Source organism: Pleurodeles waltl, chromosome 1_2, assembly GCF_031143425.1.
Source record: "Pleurodeles waltl isolate 20211129_DDA chromosome 1_2, aPleWal1.hap1.20221129, whole genome shotgun sequence".
In the NCBI taxonomy this organism is placed as follows: domain Eukaryota; kingdom Metazoa; phylum Chordata; class Amphibia; order Caudata; family Salamandridae; genus Pleurodeles; species Pleurodeles waltl.
The window spans coordinates 165,095,071-165,119,347 of NC_090437.1; the positions used below are offsets into that span (position 1 = coordinate 165,095,071).

At 45.8% G+C, this 24,277-nt stretch overlaps 1 protein-coding gene across 1 annotated transcript in view; it reads right to left on the reverse strand.

Annotated features, from left to right (window-relative positions):
* The window catches only part of LOC138298499 (zinc finger protein 777-like), a 185,101-nt gene that overhangs the window by 12,427 nt on the left and 148,397 nt on the right, over positions 1 to 24,277 (reverse strand). Inside the window, exons 8-9 of the mRNA XM_069236880.1 lie at positions 21,383 to 21,466; positions 20,682 to 20,789 (exon numbers count right to left, since the gene is read on the reverse strand). Coding sequence (XP_069092981.1) covers positions 20,682 to 20,789; positions 21,383 to 21,466 — 192 coding nt within the window. The remainder of the gene's footprint in view (positions 1 to 20,681; positions 20,790 to 21,382; positions 21,467 to 24,277) is intronic.

The window sequence follows — 24,277 nt, forward strand, 5'->3', positions numbered from 1 at the left end:
GAGCCTTTTAGCCAGCTCATTGTTAATTCCAGCATAAAGTGCATTGGCGTAGTCCAGCTTGCTGGTGACGAGGGCTTAGGATACTGTTATGCAAGTGTCGGTGGGAGCAGTTTGAAGATCTTGAGCATCCTGAGTGTGTGGAAACAGTAGATGGAGACTGTGTTCGCTTGCCGGTCATGGTGAGTTGGTAGTCTATTACTATTCCAGAGATCTTTGCGTGGTTTGAGAGGAGGGGTGTTGGTCAGAGTTCAGCAGGCTACCAGAGTGAGGTGTCTCTGCCTAAGATTAAGACTATCTTGTCTGTATTGAGCTTGAAGAAGTTGGTTGTCATCCATCTGGTGACTGTGGTCATGCAGGTAAGGAATTGGTCTCAGTGTTTGCCGTCTCGTCTGAAAGGGAGACCATGAGCTGGGTGTTTTCAGCATAGGATATGACGTTGATTCTGTGGGAGTGAATGATGCTGGTGAGTGGGGTCATGTCGGAGCTGAACAGAGTGGAGCTCAACGATGATTCTTGTGGAACTCTGCAGATGAAGTTGACTGTGTCTGAGGTGAAGGGGGCCTAGCTATCTGACTTGATGAAGCTTGTCAAGAAGAAGGAAATCTAGCAGAGTGCAGGACTTTGGATGCCAGCTTCATGCAGTCGTTGGAGAAGGATGGGATCTGAAAACCAGACAAAGCTTGGCCAGAATAGGGCTCACGAGGATGCTTGGCTTTGATGGAATGAAGTTCTATATCTTGACAAGCACTGGCAATGCCAATAGGTCTGGCTTATGAATGAAAGGGAATTTTGCGTCATTGATGAGTTTAATCACCCAATACGTAATCAAACATGCACATGTCACTCATCTTTGCACCCATGCATCCATTTAACCATCCACTGACTCATTCTTGCATTCAGCCTCTGACACAACCACAATAAAACACACAAACTCAACATTATTTGCAAGATAATTAAGAATACAAGTAGAAAAAAGAAACATACTGCTTTTAAACTTAGTGGGCACATGCTTGCAACAACGAAACCTAAACACAGAAGTGGGTGCTGTCTTGCAATGGTGTTGTATATAGTCTACTGTTGTTTTAAAGGTCAAGCAGGCCACACATTTTGAACCAAAGTGTTGGTCTATACACAATGGCAAAATGATCGTACAGCAGGGCTGGACTGGAGAACTAAAAGCAAACCTGGCAATAATACTCAAACAAGCCTGTAGAGTAAAGCTGCATGAAAGACTGCCGTGGAGTGGAGTGGTGTAAAGTGTTGTGGATTGGCACTGTGTAAAGTGGAGTAAAGTGGGATGAAATAGAGTGGTGTTGAGTGTCGTACAGTGGATTGGTGTAGAGTGGAGTGGCTTAGATTGGAATGAAGCTTGTGCTTGAATTGGTATTTCTCAGCTCGTGAAAGAAAAGTAAAAGGGCTAGGGTGCTGAAGATACCCAAATAGGGGATGAGTGCCACTCACCCATCCCTTGCTTTGTCTCTGGTGAAGCTTAGTGGGCGGGTTGATAGGTTTGGTTTTATATTATTTTGGGCATTTGGATTGCATTATGGATTATCGCAGAGCAAATCTTCTACATCAATAGTTTGTTATAAGGGTAACCAACACCAAAATTCTTGCATAGTATAGTAATCAGTGAGATATAATATTAAAAATTCTTTCCTGCAGACCTTTGTATAGAACAATAACAATTCTCTCTCAAATGGATTGCTGTTAAAGTATGCTTACTGCTTTTATTGTAACATCTCATAATATACACAACAGAACTACAGCCATGATCAGTGGCTTGCCAGTATAACCAACTCAATCCTGCTGTATTGAGTACCAGCTTTGCCACACACTAAAAGCGCAATACACTCTTTTCAGAAGAAGCACACAACTTTGACCCAATTAACTCCTATACTCATCAGAACCAACATGTGGGTTGTCCTAAGCTATTCTATGTAGAGGAATACATTTCATTGGTCTTATAGAGCACTTAGCACCAGGTCATGAGGCCTACCAGATGCAAGACCAGAATCCAAAGTCTGAAACATCAGAATCAATTACTGAATATCCATGATCCTCGGACAAGGAGGAAAGGCCTTTATAAAGATTGTCTCAAGCACCATCCTGATAAAAGTCATCCTCTGTGTGAAAGTGAGATGACAATTCTGGACCTTGAGCATTCTACACCTTACACACACAGTACAACCAGACATTGGATTGAGCTACTGACAACACGTGATGGCACATAACCTCTGAATGATGAGGTCAAGTCCCTGTGAATGCTCAAGTGTTATAGAACAGATTTGGGCCCTCATTACGACTTCGGTGCAGCCAATAGACCCCCAGGATGGGTGTAAGTCTGACTCCGTCGGCCTGGCTGACGGTGTTGAAGATTCTGGTGCAACGCCAGCAACGCCACGCCAGCAAGGCTCCACCCGCTGTATTACAAGCCGTAAGCCTTGCTGGCGTGGTGGTGCTGGCGGTGCAAGACCGCCAGGACCCATCCTCTCCTGGACGACCAGCTTACCGGAAAAGGTAAGGTGATCGTCCGAAAGGTGGGTGGTGTAGAGTGTTGGGTGCATGTGTGTGGTGTGTGCGAATATGGGTGTATGAGTGCATGTTTGTGAGCGAGTGTGTGGGGTGTCTGTGTGCAACTCTGCGAGTGAGTGGTGGTGCATGTATGCAAGTGTTCGGATGTGGAGGGGGGAGTGTGTTAATGTATGCTTGCGTGGGTGGGGGTGTGCATGAATGTGGATGGGGGTGCGTGTGTGAGCGATTGTGGTTGGGGTGAGTGAGTGTGGATGGGGAAGGTGGGGGGTGCGTGTGTATGTGTTTGTGTAACTGGATGGGGAGAGAGGGTGAGTGTATGTATGGGGTGCAGGTGGGAGAGGGGGTGGGGTGGGTGTGTTAAAGTTTGCAGAGGGGGTTGCGAATGTGTGAGTGGGGGTGTGTGTATGTCAGTGTGAGAGCGGGTGAGGGTGTGTGGATGGATGTGTACGGTTGGGGGGGTGTTTGGAAGTGTGTAGAAAGGTGGGGGGTGCAAGGAGGTGGGGGGACATGTGTGCATGTGTGTGCCGGTGACCGGAATGAGGATTCCTGTCGCCAGGTGCGTTACTGCTACGGTTTTCATGGTGGGTGACCGCCACGGAAAGCCTGGTGGCCTGCAGCCTTGTAATCCGACTGACAGGCTAAGGCCTGCTGCTAGGCTGGAGGTGCTCACCGCCGGCCGCAACCGCACCAGCGGGCCAGGCGGCATTGTGTCAGTTTGGCTTCTGCCAATCCCCACAACTTGTAATGTGGCGGTCTTTACCGCCGGGTCCGCGGCAGTGACGACCGCCAGCCTCATAATGAGGGCCTTGATTTTGACTCATTAATATTCAATGAGGATCTCCAAAAACTTTGCAACTACACTCACTGCTTCTGTTAACACCTACAATGCCTATAGGGAACTGTACTGCTCTTATTTTTTACTAATTTATCACAAATGCTCTCAATCAAATTGATAGCAGTCCCTCAAGATGAACCATGGATTTGGCCTCTAGTGGTTGAACCATCATCAAGTGGAACAATGATCTTAAAAAATGTTTTGTATTAAAAAAGGAAAATGTTACTCACCCTGTAAGAATCTGTTTGTGGCATGTAGCAATGTAGATTCACATGCTGTGAGTACTCCTACCATCTAGTGTTGGGGCTGGATGTATGTATGTAAGTTGTTTTTCTTCGAAGAAGTCTTTCGTGTCACGAAGTAGTGTAACTCCCTCGATTGCTGGTTACGCGCATGGTCATCAACTTCATTGTTAGACTGTTTTCCCACAAGACGGGAGAAGATGGTGTGTGAAGTGAAGTACAGAGAGATAGCCATGCAAAGCAGGATAAGATAGTAAAGGAGATTACAAACAGCCACAGGTGTCCAGGGAGGAGGGTAGGCACATGTGAATCTACAGCTCGCTCTGCCACAAACTGATGCTTACAGGGTAAGTAACATTTTCTGTTTGAGGCATGTGTGGCTGTAGATACACCAGCTGTGCATGGCCTATAAAGCAAATTATTGCACAAATACTTTACACGTAGCCTTCTAAGTTAAGCCTGCCTGCTCTGTTCCAAGCTACTAGAGGATGAGCACAGGTTAATTTAGGTTGTGTTGTTAGTTACCGTGACAAGGATTGTGGTACCCACTTGGACAGGGTGCCTACCTCTGCCAACTTGAGACCCAATTTCTAACAGCAGTCCTCCCTGCCTACTCTGTGAATGTTGTAGTGGATTGAAAAAGTGTACGAAGCACTACCTGACCAACATTAGCTTGTTCACAAGATAGTACATTCACACAGTAATGTTTCGTGAAAGTGTGAGATGTGGACCAGGTAGCTGCTCTGTATGTCAGCTATTGGAAAGTCCTCGTAGCATTAAGGTAGCATGTCTAGATGCATTTGACGATCCATCTAACATTGCCTGAAATGGATAAAGCCTTCTCTTTATGGCGTTTAGAGAAAGCAACCAAGAGTTGCTGTGTCTTTCTAAATGGTTTTGTTCTATCAATGTAGAGCCTGTTCTGCAACAGAATCAGATTGTGGAGAAACACAGGAAGTTCAATAGATAGATTAGGGAGAAATGTGGGGTTGGTATGAAGAACAACCCTGCTTCCATGTACTTTGAAGAAAGGTTCTTCCAGGATTAATGCCTGTAGCTCCCTCACCCTCCCGAATGAAGTGACAGCAACAAGGAAAACCACCTTCCAGGAGAGGAATTAAAGGGGGCAGGAGTGGAGGCGCCCAAACATAGGCCCCATGAGCCTTGCAAGTACAATGCTGGGATTCCACGTCGATTCCACATCGAGGCCGGTAAGTAAAGGATAAACCAGAAATCTGCTGATGAAATAGGTAAAAAACAATGTCCTACACTATGGCTTCAAAAGGATCAATGTGTTTTGAGTGACTTTAGCACACAAATCTTTTCCGTTTTCCCCTCATAGCAGGCTGAGGTGGTAGATCTGCAAGCTTCCTCAAGGATGCTCATACATTCCGGAGGAAGGTTAAGGTATCTAAATTTTATGACCTCAGGAGCCAGATTGCACATTTGAGGGTTCTGGGATCTGGGTGCCTGATTTCTCTATGGTTCTATGTGAGAAGGTCCAGTCTGTTGGAGAGTCAGAGACAGTCCGAGCAGAGTTGCAAACCATGGCTGGCAAGCTCATGAGGGAGCCACCAGGTTGAGCTTGAGTGATGTCTTCTGAATTCTCCTTACCACAAACGGAATGAGAGGGAGAGGCAAAAAGCGTAGGCAACTATCCCTGACAATCTCATCGATAGTGCATTGCCCATGGATTGCGGGAGTAGGAACCTGGAGGTGCAGTTTGAGCATTTGGTCTTTTCTGTGGTTGCAAACAGGTCAGTTTCTGGAAAGCTCCATCTGCGGAAGTAGCAGAGGAGGACTTGCGTGTGGAGTTCACACGTGTAGACTTATTGCTGCATCCTGCTGAGGAGGTTAGCAAAGTCATTGTCTATCTCTGGAAGGTACTCGGGTAACAAATGAATTTTGTGACGGACAGCCAAATGACTAATGCTCTGTGATAGCTGTGAGAGTTGTGGTGAGCGTCCCCCCTGTTTCTTAAGGTAATAAATGACAGTCATAGCATCTGTGTGGACAAGAACAACATTGCCTATCAGGCAAGGTAGGAAAGCCTTCAAAGCTAGATGGATGGCCAGAAGTTCCAAGTAATTGAAATGGAGACCCTGCTGTGTAGGCTCCCATTGGCCATGAATAGTCAGATTCTGTAGATCGGCCCCTCCATCCCGTGAGGGAGGCGTCCGCTGTGACAGTTCTCTGCAGAACAGGGTTGAGGAAAGGCCAGCCCTGCAATAGGTTCTTAGTGTTCCACCACTGCAGAAAGTGACAAGCGCAGCGGCCGATCAACATACGATCCTCCCAATTACCCCTCTGCTTGAGACCACTTTTGCATTAGGCAATCTTGCAACTGATGTGTGTAACCTGGCATCATGCCTGGGGGCGCATGGCTGTTCTGACTGTGACTTGTTTATGTGGCTGGAACAAAGGGAGCAATGCTTGAAAAGACTGCACTCGCAGAAAGCGATATTAAAGGAAACGCATATAGCTAGGGGCAAGGATGCCAGACTGCAGCACAGGTGGCGTGGACAGTGCTACTGCACCACATATTCTGGGTTTGTGCGTGGAGCAATGGTTTGGATCTGTATAGGTGTCCAATTTCATTCTGTTGGTACAGAAGTAGATCCTGAGGGTTGATATGTTTTCGTAGAAGGGTCCTTGGATGGTAAGCCTGTGCTACTGGCAGTGTCTATGGCCCCAAAATCACTCATAACACATTTTTCACACGTTTATCAAGTGTTTTTGTTAAATGGGCACATCTGCCATGGATTATGGGTGAAGACTTCAATAGTGCACTTAGCGCAGATCAAGATTGCTCATATCCCCCACTACCAACTTCACCTGTGGGGTCAGTGGCCACTCACCTCTCCCAACGGCTGCAACAGAGGGCGTTGCGCGACTGCTGGCGTACACTCCATCCCCAAGCTAGGGAGTTTTCACACTATTCCATACCGCTCGGCCAACATGTCAGGCTAGACTACATATTCTGTCAGTCCCCCTTACAATTATTGGTTACCGCAGCAGAATATCTTGGGAAAACTTTTTCTGAGCATAATCCCTTTTTGGTACGCTTCCAATAGGGACAACCATGATCACTGGTCCCCCCATGGAAGCTACAACCTGTAGCAGTGGAGGACCAGTGGTTTAGAGAAACCACACAAGAAGCCCTAACACATTACCTGACTGACAATTGGGGTACAGCAACCACACACGCAATCGATTGGGAGGCACTGAAGGCAGTGCTACGAAGGCACTGTATTCAACAACAGTGGGGGTTCCAGCAAAGATACACAGGGAATTATTGTGCTTAGAAACCAAGCTTAGGGAGACAGAACTACAATCACATGATTCCCCAGAGGGAAAATGCCATTTACTTGCTGCCACTTAGACACATGCCCGCCTAATAGAGCAACCAGGCGAGGATGCATGCTGATGGAGAACAAATCGGGGCACCTGCTGACGTGGTTGTTACGTACCTCTGCCCCCACACCATAAATTACGGTGCTTAGAATATCTCCCACGCACCTGCTCACCACCCAAGTAGACATCCATGATGCTTTCACTACTTATTACCGAGACCTGTATAACCCCCATCCATTGGAAAGAACACAGAGGATACAAGCCTTCATACAGGGAGTGACCTTGCAGCCACTGCACCCCTCCAGTGAAGAGGACCTGAATGAGCCCATTACGACCCAAGACATATGTGAGGCGGTGCAGGCATCAGGTACAGGAAAGACCCAGGGAATGGACGGGTAGCCTATTGAGTTTTATAAAAACCTACTTGCTGATTTAGTGCCAAAATTATTAGAGGTTTACCAAACTGCATTGCAGGAAGGTAGACATCCTCTGTCCTTGTGAGAATCATTGCTAATATCTCTCCCCAAACGGGAAAAACCGCAAAAGAACTAGCTTCCTACCATCCCCTTTCAATGCTTTGATCAGATTATATAGGTCTGGGCAAAATCATTGCCTCCAGGATACTAGTACAGACGCCCAGGCTGATACATATAGACCAGCACAGATTTGTCCCTGGCAGATCCACAAGACTTAACATACGCAGACTGTATAGAATAATGGAGCGGGCTCCAGCCCAATGGCCATTTGCTGCGTGCCTACTTCTAGATCTCGAAAAAGCGTTTGAGGCACTGGACTGGAACTATAAGTTCTCCACCATAACAGCCTTTGGCATCACTGGCTGTCTCCATAATCTTATACAAATCTTATATGTGGATCTGATAGCCCAAGTAACGATTGTACAGTGCATTTCCCCTTCCTTTCCGTTGACGAGAGGCACACGTCAGGGATGCCCCCTATTGCCCCTGCTCTTGGCTATGGAGCCACTGGCACAGAAACTTAGTCAGTGGGGCGGAGACTGGGGATCCCACTGGAAGGAATCCTGCACACTGCTTCATTATATGCAAATGATGTACTGATTTATATCCACAATATTAGAAATGGTATAAATGCCATAACTGAGATATTAGCTGAATTCTGGGCAGCCTCAGGTCTGGGGGTAAAGTGGTCCAAGTCCTGCCTATTTCCTTTACACCCACATTGTCCTCCACAGCACCTACAAGTGGATTCTCAAGTAATTAGTTGGGAGCCCAATTCATTTAGCTATTTAGGTATAAACATTTAGCACACCACGGAAAATCTGCTGGATGGTAACCTCACAAGAGCTATTACAGCTATACGCTCTCAGATGGCTTGGACCACCCTCTTGCTCACAGTCCAAGGTAGAATCGCATTATCTAAAATGGTTGTACTACTGCGCCTCTTGTATTATTTTCATAACCTCCCACTATTTATCCTCAGGAAGGTCTTCTGTATGCTTCATGGTACATTGGGTACATTTCTTTAGAACAAGGGCAGGTGTCGGATAACGCTACCAAAATTGAAACTTTTTGATTGAGAGAACGGGTTTGGGAGCCCACAATTTTGAACATTATTACTTGGCAACACAACTTCAGTGGACAGCCTGGTGGTTTGAGGGCCGTCTGCTAGAAGAATTGGGGCAGTGCACCAATAGGGATGCACAAAGTATGATCCAGGAAACCTTTCTCCCGTTCGACTCACCATCTCCACATTGTAGTACACTACTAACAGTAATCCACACTAGCTAGAAAGGCAGTATCAGAATAATGCCCCCACTCATGACGTATTCCCCTGAAATTAGGCTACCGGCCTTTAAGCTGTTTCCGACAATGTAGGGGCAAGCGTGAGTTCAACAATGGGACGCAGTAGGGATTAACACAGTGGAAGCTCTATTCCGCGATAAGGTGCTTGAGTCCTTTGAACAATTACACACTGATAGAAGTATACCCGGGGGACACTTCATAGCACACGCTAGGCTTCTTGTCATACTGGCTGATCTATGGCAGATAACAGACTCAGAAATGGATCTTCACCCGTTAGTAAACTCCCTACACGTCCTGGGCAGTGGAAAGCACCTAATCACTTGGTTCACCTGGGAATTGGTGCACATAACCTAAGAGCCCCTGCGAGCGATACGTCGATGTTGGGAACAAGATGTGGGTACGGAATCTCAGGATAAAGAATGGGACAGGGTACTGCTATGCCACAAAAAAGTGTCGAGGAATGCTAAGTTTCAATATATACAGTGCAATATACTGCACATGGCCCACCTTACACCAGATACACTAATCAAAATGTTTGGATCCCCATCAGATTGCCCCTGCTCCAGTTGCCAATATGATCCATATGTTCTAGTCCTGTCCGGAATTGGGTTGTTTTTGACTTCAAATAATGGAGACTCTTACAGAATTGCCTCAAAGTACAGACATACATACTGCAGAAGGTGCCCTATTGGGGCTTTTTCGCTGCCCCAAATAAGCAACTGTAACTAACCACTTTATTGACCTTGTGCTAATTATAGTCAGGCGAGCCATCGCTATGAACTGGAAGACACCCACGCTTCCAACACTTTTCCACTGGAGTGCTGCATTGCTGAAATGGTGAAAAGCTGAGACGATCGCACGTAGGAAGCAAGGGGGCTGCACAAAGTCCCAAAAGCAACTGGCTGGGACATGTACATGCAGGAGTTACATACCTATTAAGACTGTAGTCCCAATGGTTGCACCATAGCAAATAGGCTAAACTGTAAACAGCCTAACTTGACAAAAATCCTGCCCCCCTGACATTCTCATACCAAAGTCACATATCAATTCTCCATAGTAGGAAATATAGGCGGCGACTTGCCCAACCTCACAAGTCCTCAGAAATGAGCTGCCGGAGACGCTGGGCTCTTAACTATATATATATACATATATATATATACATATATATAAAACCTTACCAATAATAACATGATATTAATGTTGTAGACCAATGTACTTCACCTTCAATTAAGTGATTCCTTGTGCTTGTCTGTAATGCTAAACCATCAATGGACGAGAAACTTTGTTTTGATACTCAAGTTAAGTTTTGTTTACAACTCGAAATGATTGAACCAGTAACTCCTGCCTTGCCACTGAAGCATATGTATAATGTTGCCTCCTGGGCAATGTAATAATTCATTGTATGATATGCACAGTAATAACAAAGATCTCTTGTAAATATGAACTGAGAAACTAATAAAATTGGTTCCCAAACAAAACAAAAAAAGAATATATGAAGGGGACCTCCTAGGGAAGCAGGTGGGGAAGAAGAAAGCTGGGGAACAGGGTGAGGGGGTGATTGTGAGAGGGGTAAGCAGCTGGTCGCCTTATCCATCTTTTTGCACTGTTTTGCTTGGGCTTGAACGTCTAAAGGTTCCTCAAAGGAGAGCTGGGGCTTGGGAGCATGGACAGCAGTACACACCAGAGGACGGGCAATGATTCCGTCCATATAGGAATGAATGACCAGGTGTTTCTGCCTTGCATTGATCTCCTCTTGCAGCTTGTAGAGGATCTGTTTGACAGTGCCGGCGCTGATGCTGGTAGATGCCAAAGGTCTCGGCTCCAAGGGTGCCTTTGGTTTCAGTGCACAGAGTCTGGTCGGCGCCAAGGCAGATGTATTTGACACAGAAGACTGGCTTGGTGCCAGTGTCGGAGGAGCCAGTGCCAAAGCAGTCGGCTTTGAGGGTTTTTTCAGCGCTGAGCTGGGTGGAGCATCTGATGTAAGTGGTTGGTGCAGAGCATGGCTCGAAGGCAGTGGCAGTCAAAAAGCCTGGGTGGCTGTGTGCCACTTGGAGGTGGGCTGCTCGACTTGAAAGTGCTGTCGAGGGGAAGGGGTGTTTTACTCATAGATTGTTGAGCTGGCCGCAGATCCTCAATTTCGAGCTCGGAACCACAGCTATATCCAGGGGAGAATGCGTCTTCATTTGCAGTAGAAGGTTGTGGATGATGTTCCCCCCTCAATGTCCTTGGGACCGAAGAAGTCTGACGTGTCATCCTCACCCATTGGTGACATCTCGAGGCAACAAGCTCGACAATCATGGAGAGTCTTTTTGGACTGAAACGAATGGCAGGCATCACAGACAGCCTCATTGTGCTCAGGGGGGAGGCACAAATTAGAGACGTGATGGAGGTTGCTCTGAGGTATTTTGCATGGCAGCGAGGACAGTATCTGAATGGTGTCCGTTCCATCACCATCGAGGCATGGTGGTGAGACTCAGCCGAGATGGACATAGGCCCCGAAGAGAAAGGCCTACACTGGGCCACGGTTGATCTGAAACCCCGCACTAGCGAAGTAACAACCATCGAGCTGAGATGAAAAGAAAAGAGGGATGCGATTGAAGAACAATACCAATGGAGGGGAGGAATCCATGTACACCGAATAGAACACTACGACGGTGTCAACCCGGAGCACAGAAGCACACGTCTGAACCCAAATGCAGAAAGAAAACAATCTAACAATGGAGTCAATGACCATGTGCATAACCAGCAAGAGGAGGAGTCACTCTACCTCGTGACTCGAAAGACTGTTGGAGAAAAACAAATTGCACAACAACAGATGGGAGGAGTATGCACAGCTGTATCTGCACAGCTGTATCTACAGCCACACATGCCTCCAACATTGAGTTTTCCACTGCACATAATTCACTCACTACTTGTACATAACATTATTTAAACAAGTTATTTTACACTTGTCACCAGTGGAAACGTACTGAGTGGTACACCAGCATTCATGTATCATACAACTGATGTGTCCTGTGACCTGACTTGTGTGCAGCTTTTCATATACAAAGGCAATTCTTTGCTGCACTGCAAAAAACATGTCATGAAGGAAATTGTTTATCCAATTTCATGCACTGACAATCACTCCTACTTTGTAACTTTCTAAAGAATGCTGTAGGGAGGAAGTAACTTTTACTAAAGACTCTTCTAACATTTGTTTGACACTGGATAGAGGGCTCTGACCCCCAAGAGCACAGATAAGAGCATACTTAGCCCACGGCTAGGGACTACAGCTGCCACAATACCTAGGGCCTGGAGGTGGTGCCACGATGGAGGAGAGGGCAGGGGCCACCTGTACCAACACACTCATAATACATCCCGGCCTCCTGCAGCATGGGGCATTTGCCTGACATTGGAGAGGGGGCTCTGACCCCCAACAGCACCATCAGGAGCATTTTTGTCTCACTGTGAGAGACTGCAGATGCCCCAATCCCTAGCACCCAGAGGCGCTTTCAGAATGGAGGAGCGGGCGGTGCCACCTGCATCAATGCGTTTATAGCGCATTCCGGCCTCCTGCAGCACAGGACTTTTGCTTTAAATTGGATAGAGGGCTATGATCCCCAACAGCACCCTTAGGATCATCTTTGTTCCACTGTGAGGGACCGCAGCTCCCACAATCCCTAGAGCCCGGAGGTGCTGCCATGCCTGAGGAGGGGGTGGGGCTACCTGCAACAACACGCTTATAGCACATCCCGGCCTCCTGCAGTGCATGCTTTTGCCTGACATTGGAGAGGGGCTCTGATCACCAAGAGCACCGTTAAGAGCATCTTTGTCCTGCTGTGAGGGACTGCAGCCGCCGCAATCCCTAGCGCCTAAGGCGCTGCCATCACGGAGGAAGGGGCAGGGCCACCTGCACCAACGTACTAATAGTGCATCCCGGCCTCCCGCAGCGTGGGCTACGCCAAGGCTAAGACTCGGCCTGTCTTTTCCCAAAGGAGACTGGGCCACCCCTCTTCGGCTTGTTGTCACCTAGTAATCAGTGGTCTATCAAGGAGTCTTTGTGTATCCTAAGGTAATGTGCCATTTATTCCCTGTGCTTACTGCCTTCTCTTACTTGACCCCATTTGGCCTAATATTCCTGTCAACTACTTGCATGCAATAGGAAAATGGAAAGCTGCAGCTGGGGCAATTGTGCCTGCCCAGATGCATACTTACTCCACTATTGATAGCTTTTTGGTTTGTGCTGTGGATGTTATTCCAAAAGAGATTCAGCTAGCAGAACGCAGGCTCTCCCTCACAATTGATGAGTTATAAGGACTTTCTACCTCCATGCCGCAACCATTGGCAGTGTCTAGTGGTGATGCTCAGACTGATGGTAGTGCCAGTGACAGTGTGCAGGGTGATCTTTCTGGGGTTGTGTGTACCTCTGGCAACAATATCATGGAAGGACATACGAGGAGGAGGATACAAATGGGGCCACCAGGGCTGCACATTCCCTAGGCCTTAGCCCTGCGGCCTAATGAAGGAAAGGTCCGTCTTTAACCCAAGGGGTCCATCCTAAAGCCACAAACTCTAGTGAACGACAGCTGCTCCCAGATCATAGTCCACCAAAATCTTTATACAGACCCATGGAATCCTTGGGACAGTATCTTCAGGAGGTTAAGTGAAATGTTATATCTCACAACTCACCCCAGCATGAGCACCTTTTAGCTGTTGAAGAACATTTGAACATTCTTACAAAAAAATCTGAGAGATGGATACTGGCCCCCTCTAAGGACCAGCCTTGCGATCAGAGGGGAGTACCACGGTCTTTAACCTCAACAGGAACTAACACTCGGCCCGATGTTGGGGGCTCACAAAAAAAAAGTGTCACGCAAATACACAGCATGGGGCCACCCCTCCATATTTTTCCTCTGGGAAGGAATCAAGGCATGCTAGGCCCTCAACAAAGGATGGTGGCTTATCAGGTGCAGCTGGGTCACAACCTTGTTTGACTCCTCTAACAGTGATAAATGTGACCCCTACCTCTTGCCCGTCAATGGTTGTGCTAGCGAATGCCCCTTGCTTACCACTTAGGGCTATGAAGTCTACACTCGACTTGAAAAATAAAGTGGATTCATAACAATATTGGTTCAACCCGTAACTTCCATGAAAAGATTCTTTTTTTTTGCACAGGGTGGGGGAGATTGGGCCATTACCCCATGAGTTCAAAGGCGACTGCGTTATCGCAAATTTCTGGAGGCCCTCAATTGTGGGGGAAATTCTGTTTCAGGCCAGGTTAGGTGCACCAAAGTTAAGAGCAATAAATGCTTTCCCTTTGTTTCTTTTTTTGTTTTTTTTTAAATCAACACCTGGCCTTACCTAACCCCTCCCCCCCCTCAAATAGTCATCAATCTTAACGTCAACCATTTTGCCGCATCCAGCCCATGCCTGGGAACAGATATGTGGTCCTGTCAATCTTGAGGACATTGATAGACAAAGAAAGAGGGAGTGCGTACCCAGCAAGGCATTAGCTATCTAAGATCATCTCCCACGTAGACTCCTCCCAATCAACGTCCATGCCTAGAATATTATCTTCCCCACGGAGGCTGCCCTTCACTGCTACATCACTGGAACCCATCCCAACATGTTGTGGCTGTTATGTGCAGCATCAGAGGGATATAAAGGTTTCGTCTATCCGTCAATCTGTACTTGGGGTTAGTCTGATTGAGCAAGTGTAACCTTCTGCCCACAAGGACAATGCTAAAGACAAATCTGATCGTAAATTTCTCAGATGGAACATTGCTGGCCTGTCCTCCAAACTTTCCATTGATGACTGGACTGCCCTTGTTATAGCTTATGATATTGTTTTCTTTCAGGAGAGTTGGGCACAGGAGGATATTTGCTTCGATGGGTATACTTGTTTTAACCTTGTAGCATCTTCTCCAATTGCGGGAAAGCAAGGGGTGGTTTGGCTGCGTGGTATTGGTTGCAAAATAAGCCAGTTACCAATGGAAGGGGAATATTTGCAGGTTTCTGAATTAAGGAAGGGTCCAGAACTTGGTGTCACAGTGGTCAATTTCTACAACAACGACTTTTCAAGCAGGGGTGATTGGATCCTGCATGGGCTATTCTCTCGGATAGAAGCATTAGTAGCTAACCATGTTCATTCACAAGGTCTTCTGAACTTAATACTGGCTGGTGATTTTAATTCAAAGGTGGGCACCTTGCCCTCTCTCTCATCTAAATTTTTGACCCCAGAATTAGATAAACTAAACTATATAGAGCATGATTTTATGAATTTGAAAAGGCAACTACTATATACTTTCCTGTTAACATACAAACTGGACAGTGCTGTTCCTGCTTTGTTATCTGCTAATATCTGAACGTACATTGGAAGGGGGTGAGGGTCAGTAAAAGACTATGGGGGTCACTACGACCCTGGCAGACGGCGGTAATTTGGCGAAAGGTACTGCCAACAGGCTGGCAGTACCTTTCCCCAAATTATGACCTTGGCGGTTTGGCTCAAGCCAAACCGCCAATGTACCACTCTGTCTGCCAGGGTGGTAACAGTCGCTGAGCTGAAGACTTCGGTCTCCAGCCAGGCGGCCCTCACAATCCCACCCTCGGATTATGACCCCGCCTACCACCATGGTTTTCGTGACAATCTTACCGCCACAAAAACCATGGCGGTAGGTACTATCAGTGCCATGGAATTCCTTCCCTACAACTGATAGGGGTCTCCCCTGCCCCCCCCCCCCTCCCCAGAGTCCTCTCCGACCCTCTCCCCCCGACATCCACACACCCACACGTGCACACATACACACACACATAACCACATCCACCCACGCATGCACACATACATACCCACACACCGCAACACACACCAACATACATTGATGCACACACGCATTCACAACACACAAAATACAGATACACTCACATACATTAATTCATAAATGCATTCCATGCGACTCACACCCGCATGCAAGCATCCAAAAACAGACACACACCCACACACACACACAACACCCCCACCCCCTCTCCTGTCGGAGAACCCAACTTACCTGCTTGCAAGGGGTCCTCCGGCAGGAGACAGGACACGGCGCTGCTGCCAGCAAAAGACCGCCAGGCCATTTCATGGAACATGATATGGTAGGCAGTGTTTTTCTGGCATGCCGCCGCCATGACCATCAATGGAATTCTGCCAGCCTTCTGGCGGAATTCTGCCTACGGTTATAATGTTGTTGGCGGCTGGTAGCCAGGGCGACGGTATGTTAGCAACCATCGCCGTGGCGCTAGGCGGCATTTTCCGCCAATGTCATAATGAGGGCCTATGTCTTTGTGTCACAGAGTATGCAACCCTTCGTCTCTTGCGGGAAGGTTCTCCCAACAGTTTATAGCTATCACAATCCCTTAGCCCTCTCCATTTCCTTTAGAACGGGGAATGCACAAACAAGTACAGTAGGCATTCACTGGCCTCCAGGGATGCAGGTCACAGGATAGTCTGGCGCTCTGCAGATATGAACACAATAATGGAGCAGGTAACCAAAGAGTGCCTTGTTCTGGTGGCAGGGTGTACATTGGAGTTGTTGGGGCCCTCTGAATTTCTAACTAGCTTCACTGACCTAACTGTTTACATTACAGATATTCTGTCAAACCTACAAAAAACAAGGCCAGTAACACAAAGTCATGGTTCGATAAAGCATGTAGGACAGCTGATGAAAAGTTGTGTTGGGCACTGAAGCAGTCTCCTAGAGATCAGGGGTTAGTTAGTGCCTTTAGGAAGGCTTATAATCTGGCCTGAAAAAATAGGAAGTTCGAAATTAGAGAAGAGAGGTGGGACAACTTAGTAGTCACATACCAGACCAATGACAAGCAGGCCAATTGGAAATCAGTTCGGGCAGTTTTTTTCCCTTGGAGGTTCCCCTGACCTAGTAACCACCCACATAGGCCCTGCTATTTGAGTACAGCACTTCAGAAAAGTATACCAGTCGAGCATCCCTTATGCTGAGGATGGGCTGGGGGATCCACCCTTACATGTAAATTTTACTGTTGAGGAAGTTTTGAAGGCCATCATTAACAGTCCCTTATATAAAGCTCCTAGCCTGGACGGGGTACCTATGAACTTATTTGAGGCAAATCCAGGGTTTTGGTCACAGCTGCTTGCTAATATCTTTAATTTAGTGTGCCAGGTTGGTGTCCCTCCATCATGCCGCAAATCTATTACTGTACCAGATTTTCAAAAAGGCAGCCTGCACGATCCTAAATGTTACTAGTCAATCTCCCCCCTTGACTCTGCCACAAAAATAGTTGGGCACGTCATTCTGAACCACCTGCTCGAGTGGATCCCGGAGATAAACATAATTTCCCAAGCCCAGTACGGATTTAGGAAAGGCCTTGGCACTGCTGAACAGTGTTTACATCTCCATCTACTTGTCTCTATATATAAGTGTGCCAGGGCAGCTCCCTGCAGCTGGTGTTCATGGATTTATCAAGTGACTTTGACTGTGTGAATTGCTCCAAATAGTGGAGTTCATTAACTTCGATGAGTCTGGAAGTATGTTTGGTCACTTTTTTACGACATCTGCATAGGGACTTAAAGGCCTCTGTAAAGTATGGAGAAAATGGTGAGTGCTCCTCCACATTGCTGGTCAATTGAGGTGCTATATATAAATGATCTAGAGTCAACTATTTCAATGTGGGGGCCGATGTGCCCATAGTTAAAAATAAGCCCATGCCAGCCCTCCTCTATGAGGACGATGCCATGCTGCTCGCCAGAACCGCAAATGGACTAAAGCAGTGGTTCCCAACTTTTTTACTCCTAAGGACCCCGACTGAATCATTACCAGAAGCCAGGGACCCCTAAGCAATTAGTAGGATTTAAATTTCAAACATTAAAACAGTAATTCACCAAAAATTCACACCAAACAAATACTCAAATTAATAAAGGTATAATTATTTTATATTGAAATAATATGCAGAAATCGACAAATTTGAATGGGAAGTTTGGGGCTGCATCTCAGCGTCTAACTTTTCAATATTTGGTTTTATTTAGGAAAGCTGAATCCTCAGGTCAGATTCTACATTTCCCAAGAGATTTCTCTTTTTATTTTTTAGGTACATAAGATCTGAGAACTTTTTCACATAAGTATGTGGTGGGGAAAGGAAGTAAAACCATAAGGGCCTCTTTCCTCTCTCCATAACGTCTCTGTCACATGTAATTCGCTTGTTTTATAGCACCTCTCATACCAGTGTAGAGTGTTGGAGCACTTTACAGGGACTACAAGGTGTAGGATTCACATGTCACCCACACTGGTAGGCATTTTCGAAGAGTGCTTAGTCTGGAGAAGCAAAAGCTCAGGATTCATTACATAACACAATGGTTAGCATTGACTTTAATAATAAGAATGCATTTCTATGCAAGCAGGCCTTTTTAGCAGCATCAGGAAAATGAAAAACTGGGGAAAAAACATAACTTTCTAATTTGTGCCATGCAGTTTGCATGCAGCTCTTTGATAGTAGTGTATAGCTCACTGTGCTAGATTTAAGACTGTAACTTATGAACTGCTCAGTAACAAAAGAATCTGTGTAACAAAAGCAGTAACCCACTGTGCTATGCACATAAAATACTGTTCTTTGCATTATACACGTTCTTTGCAGCTGGCATATTAACCATCTGTGCTACCTCAGATTAGTCATAACTGCCACTAGACAAAACTCCCATGTTACCCCACCAGGTACATTAATCACAAGAGTTATCTTGACGCTTTTATTTTTGCCGGAAGGATGGCTGTGCAGTGCTTTTAAAACTGCTGCACAAAGGAAGTAATAAATATAAAAACACACTCGTTTCTGTCAGAAGCCCCAGCTGGATAAGGGCCTTCCTCCCAGCCCAGGGCTACGGACCCTCTGGTCATGTGTCACGGACCCCTGGGGGCTGCAGACCCCAGGTTGGGAACCGCTGGACTAAAGCTGCTGATTTCTAGGTTTGTGAGCTTTATGAAAAACTTGAATTGTAGACTAACCTCACAAAGATCTTTACAATGCTATGTAAACACAAAAAACTCGATCCATACGTATTGGGGGGCAATCTAATTGAGAGAGTGAGCCAGTTTCCCTATCTAGGTATGATGTTTGATTATGCATGCACTTGGGCCCCCTGTGTGGGGAGCAGAATAAGTCGCTACTTGTGTGCAGTTGGATCTTTTTTCTTACTAGCTACTACCATAGGAGGGAAACCAGTTCTTGAGAACTAGTGGAGGAAGTGTCTGCCCTCCCTGACCAATGGTTCGGGGGTCTGGGGTTATAAGGATACCAATAGGGTGCTAGAAGAGGAGAATAGAGTCTGTAGGCGGATTCTGGGTGTCGCTTCCTCAACCCCTCATTTTGTAGCCCAACAGGAGTTGTCCTGGCATATGTAGAGGATCACATAAATCTAGCCCTACTGCTACTATGATGCTCAATGTGGCTAAATCGGCGTTAATCGTGCAATTATACCACACTGTCGCCTGTGTGCATGGCCTCAACACTCCTTGGTTTAGGTATATCAAAGAGACAACTCTTGCCTTGGGTTGCCCGCGCATTTTTGAGGAGCCAGAATGTATGACAAACAGAGACAACGGTTGGATTAAAGATTGTTTTTATTTTATTGGTGGTCTCAGAAAGAGGGGGAGGAGGTAACAAAGCCAAAGGTCAGAGAAAGCTGCCTCCTTCAGACTACGGAAGTAGTGGCCCCTTATTTAATAATTTTTCAGAATTTGTGGGAGCGGATGCTACTGACGCATTTCAGCGTTGGCTCTATCAGATGGCTCCTGTGTTTCACCCTAAAGCCAACTTGCCCCTTCAGGTATATTAATCTGACTCTGTGATGAGTCATCTCCGCAAACCCTTTTGCAGTTTGTTTTCGTTTTCAAATGTTACCCCGTCACTAACAAGTATTACTACCACTATTACGTAAATATAAGCTTAGTTAGTGCAGTTTGTTGATTTTCCTCCTGTAACTGGGAGCCCTTTTACCTGTAAGGCAGTCGGCACTTTTTTAAAGAATGCACTTTATTTACGGAAATCAATGCTGTTCTAGATGTGGACATGCTGGTTACTTTCTGATGCACTTTGTAGCTTACTTTTGATGGACGTGTTGGGTGCTTTAATATGCCTCTGTGTGTGCTTTTATCAGTTTGTTTTTAAGTAATATTGTGATTTAATTATGATCTTTTTTTTTTAATAAAGATCGATTAAAGAATATTTTATATTTTTTGACTCTTCTAACCCAACAGAACTACTATACAGCAGCTGACCGGAGGGCGAACTGTATTTTCAAAATGTCCTGCAGTCCATTTGCATTCATTCCTTTGTGTACACACTTAATGTGATAATCATCCGTGCCCTTTGTTCAAAAATCATTCTCACTACTCTGAACAGCTTTACGGACTTACTTCTACAATCTCTTAAGCAGTTGGAAAAACATGTTACTGTAGTCTTAACAGTTACAGAGAGAGCTGGCCATTCGAACTATGGCATTGATCTCTTTCTCAAGAAGCATCACAACTTCAATGTCTAGAAGAGAGCCAACATACATTGTTACAAAAATTCACCATGAGCTTTATAACTTGGACAGATTTATCGGCCTGGACCTCCAAGCTAGCACTCTACTTGAAGTAGGGGTGTGTGCATACTAGCAAGATACCCAACACTTCTCTGCTTCTGGCTCAAAGTAAAGTTGTCCTTTTCTCAAACTATGTTAAGATCATCAAGAATGTAATGTAACAGTCAATGTTCCTCTAGTTGGCTTACAAAAAACTCCCATATGATCAAACCTAAGTAAGGTGTGAGCGCTGGAGAAACATAGCAGCCAAACCCCATAAATGTGCTTCTTTCTGGAGTAACTGAGAGCCTCGGTGAGTGGTTGGACTTTAGTAGAGCAGAAGACATCAGGCACTTGCGTTCACAAATAGACAGGGTTGATTTACTCACCTGTAGGGCCAATCATTTTTTCTCTTTTTCTGTGTCCGTTGATTTCAATTTGATAGGTCTCACCCTCTTCATTAATGCCGATTGAGGGAAGTGTAGTCACATTAGGCACTGTTGAAAAACACATGCAAGTAATTAAGTAAGTAGTTTCATGGTAAAGGAGCCCTAACTGTAGTCCTGACAAAGACATGCCCATTTATAATTTGTCTTGTAATATGTTGACTTAGCTAAGAATTCTTTATTTGTCCTTCCAAGATGTTTCTTGGGCAATCTTTAACCAATTACATTGTGATTTTAAAAAAGTGCCTTTTGCTGGCAGGGAATGACTATGGCCCAGCTTTAGAAAGGAATGACTCTTAAAATACAGTTCATAAAAACGTAGATCTTAGAAAAACTGGAGTAAACGTTGGGTGGAGGAATCATGCAATATGTCAGCGATGGAAAAAGGCTAACTCCATGTTTCATTCCCTCATTGCGCTGACTCCAGGGCTGGTTTACAAAGATCTGTGCACAGATCTATGCCCTAAAAAGCCACTTGTGGTTAGAAATTCCATCTTCTGATCGACAGCCTTAAAATTAGTATAATGGTGGCAAACTGTTCGATTTAGTGGATTTGTCACCATCAAAGGTTATGTATTAAGCGCCAGAAATACTGCATTATGGTGCATTGCCTGTGCTCAACTCTGCAATACTTTGCAGCTTACCTGACTTCAGAGACCTGCTGCTTTCTTCTTTGCCACGATGTTCTCTTAAACTTGCCTCTATCTCATTCCTGTGAAATGGGAATCCTGCAGCAGAAAATAGAACTATTTAATTTCAATTGGCATTTTATACCCAGATGTAGGCACAAGAGGAAAAATGGAGGATTTCACCAAGAAGCATGCCCTCTAAACATACACACAGCGACACGAATACTCCCGACTAAAGTGTGCAGATACAATGTGTGTTGCTTTGTTGCTAAGAAAGGAGCCCATCTTTTAAGATGGAAGCCCTCATCAACCAAGAGTGGTGTGGGTGAGTTATTTCAGAGGTGCAAAGGGGAAATAAGAGGTGTTAAAAACAAGATTAAAAAAGCTTCTTGGTGAACTAATGTTTTATTATTGTCCCCAGTGGTCAAAATAAAAACCTGAGGATTCAATTTACCCGGGGAGACAGGGTGACATGTTTCTACCTTAGACAAATGCCCTCCTAGAGGTGCAGCTGCATTCATCAGGACCAACCCCTCTCCTGTTAAATATGTATTGCAGGAGTAATATTAATTACGCAATTAGATAGGATTTACAACACCAAGGGCCAGATGTAGAAAGATTCCAAATTGCGATTTGCAATTTGCGAGTCCCTGCGACTCGCAAATTGCAAGTCGCAATTTGGAATGCAGAAAGGTGTCTCAGACACCTTCTGCAACTCGCTATGGGGTCGCAAAGACCCACCTCATAAATATTTATGAGCTGGGTCGCAGTTTGCGACCCCATAGCGAGTCTAGGCACTCACGGGGATGGTGGCCTGCTGGAGACAGCAGACCACCATCTCCGTGACTGCTTTTAAATAAAGCAGTTTTTTTTTTTCTCTTTGCAGCCCGTTTTCCTTAAAGGAAAACGAGCTGCAAATAGAAAAAAATACCGAAACCTTTTGTTTCGGTTTTTTTCAGAGAAGGCAGTGGTCCATAGGACCACTGCCTGCTCTGAAAAAATAATTTTGTGAGCATTCACAAAGGGGAAGGGGTCCCGTGGGGACCCCTTCCCCTTTGCGAATGAGTTACCATCCACTTCAATTGGATGGTAACTGCAAGTTGATTTGCGACCGCTTTCCCGGTCACAAATCAACTTAAATCGCGGTGCGAGTCGCAAATAGGAAGGGAACACCCCTTCCTATTTGCGAGTCGGAAAACACACTTTGCGAGTCGGTTCCGACTCGCAAAATGTGTTTCTGCATCGCTTGAAGGCTTTTGCACCTCGCAAACGGCGTTTTTCGCCGTTTGCGAGGTGCAAAAGCCTACCTCCATCTGGCCCCATATGTCTTTTCTGGTGGAAGGCCACAGGTATGTATTCTGTGTGAATCAAGGTCAGTACTCCAACTCATCTTTCAGACACTGCATGTGGGGTGGTACCCTCTCCATCACGCATGCAAATCCATCACGCTGTCAATGAAAGATTAGGAGCGACCTTTCACGGACAGCAAGAAAGGCTTGCTCTCTGGATTCAAGTGTGTCTTGCTATCCATAAAAGGTTAGGAGACATTACAGGAAATTCTACCCAGAGCTAGCAACAGAGAAGCTGGTACTATTGGTATTGGGCAAACAAATTTGGACTAAGTTCCAAATAGCCAAATTATCTGGCTGGGAGCTGTAAATCAATGATAGGATTGAGAATATGCACAAAAATTAACATGGCTGGTCTCCAAATGTGGCCTATCAGTATGAACTATATATACCCATGACTTCCGCATCTGCACCATATTTCCTTTCAAACCTACACCTATTAACTGAGGATACTAAAAATTATATGCAAGGCATAACTACCAAATACTATCCACCACCAGTTACACAACTGTACTGCATGGCGCTCTGAAGTGGGTAAAAGGTGGAATGTTGGTATGATATAAAATCCTTAAGTAAATAAAACAAGTCAGCTCCTCGGGAAATTGTGGGTTACACAGACTCAGAATGTTAAAAGGTTTGCATATGTTATACTGCTGTTGAGATTGAAAACTAGGTGTTATGGGGGGCATGGGGAGGTCGAAGTGCTTTCAGGAGTATGTCAGCGATACACCCTGCACTCCATTTCCCTGTTATTTTACCATGAGGACTTTATAGAAAAAAACAGTGAGCCACAACATTATTTTTACCTCCGTGTCTTTGTTTTTTTATTAGTCTCCTCCTTGACTCAATCCTGGAGCAGTGAGTGGGTTGTCTCCTTAGTGCTCACATTGACTCTCCTGCGGCTCATGATCTAGAATTGCACCTCTGCCTGACAATGCAGATGAATAAGGGCGAGTGGGGACGGGGCTCGCCGGGCCCTGCAGAGCAGAAAGCTATCCACTGCCAAAGATGACGGGAGAAGTGGTCCCCTTCCGAAAACCCACCAAAAACCTGCTCATATAACGCCCCACTGCAAAGAAATACGCTCTCCAGCTTGCTCTAACATAGCAGGATGTTTTAGCTTTGCAGGTGCCTACACAAATTCCAGCCTCTATCTCTGCAAACGACCTGTCTGCCTGAGACTAATACTATGATTTCAAACACCACCACTATCTCTATGCAGGGCCGAGATCACAGCGAAAATAGAGGGGGGGGGGCATGCTGGCTTAGATTTTTTTTTAATGGGGCAAACATCATAGCCTATACAGTTGAAGAAAGAGAGAAAGATCACAAAGTCTTCTGTTAGAAGAACTCCCAACTGCCTAGCAAACAATCACGCCCACCCAAAGACTACCCTCAGCTCCAGCCTCAGCCCCAGGAAATAGCTGAATTTAGGCTCTTGAACTATTTCTTTTGCTCTCATACACATTAAGAACAAGGCCTCGAAACAGATGTGGACTCTGATGAGGAAGGCAAACACCTGGGTGATACAGTGGTACCACAGGGTGGGCACGCTGTCAGC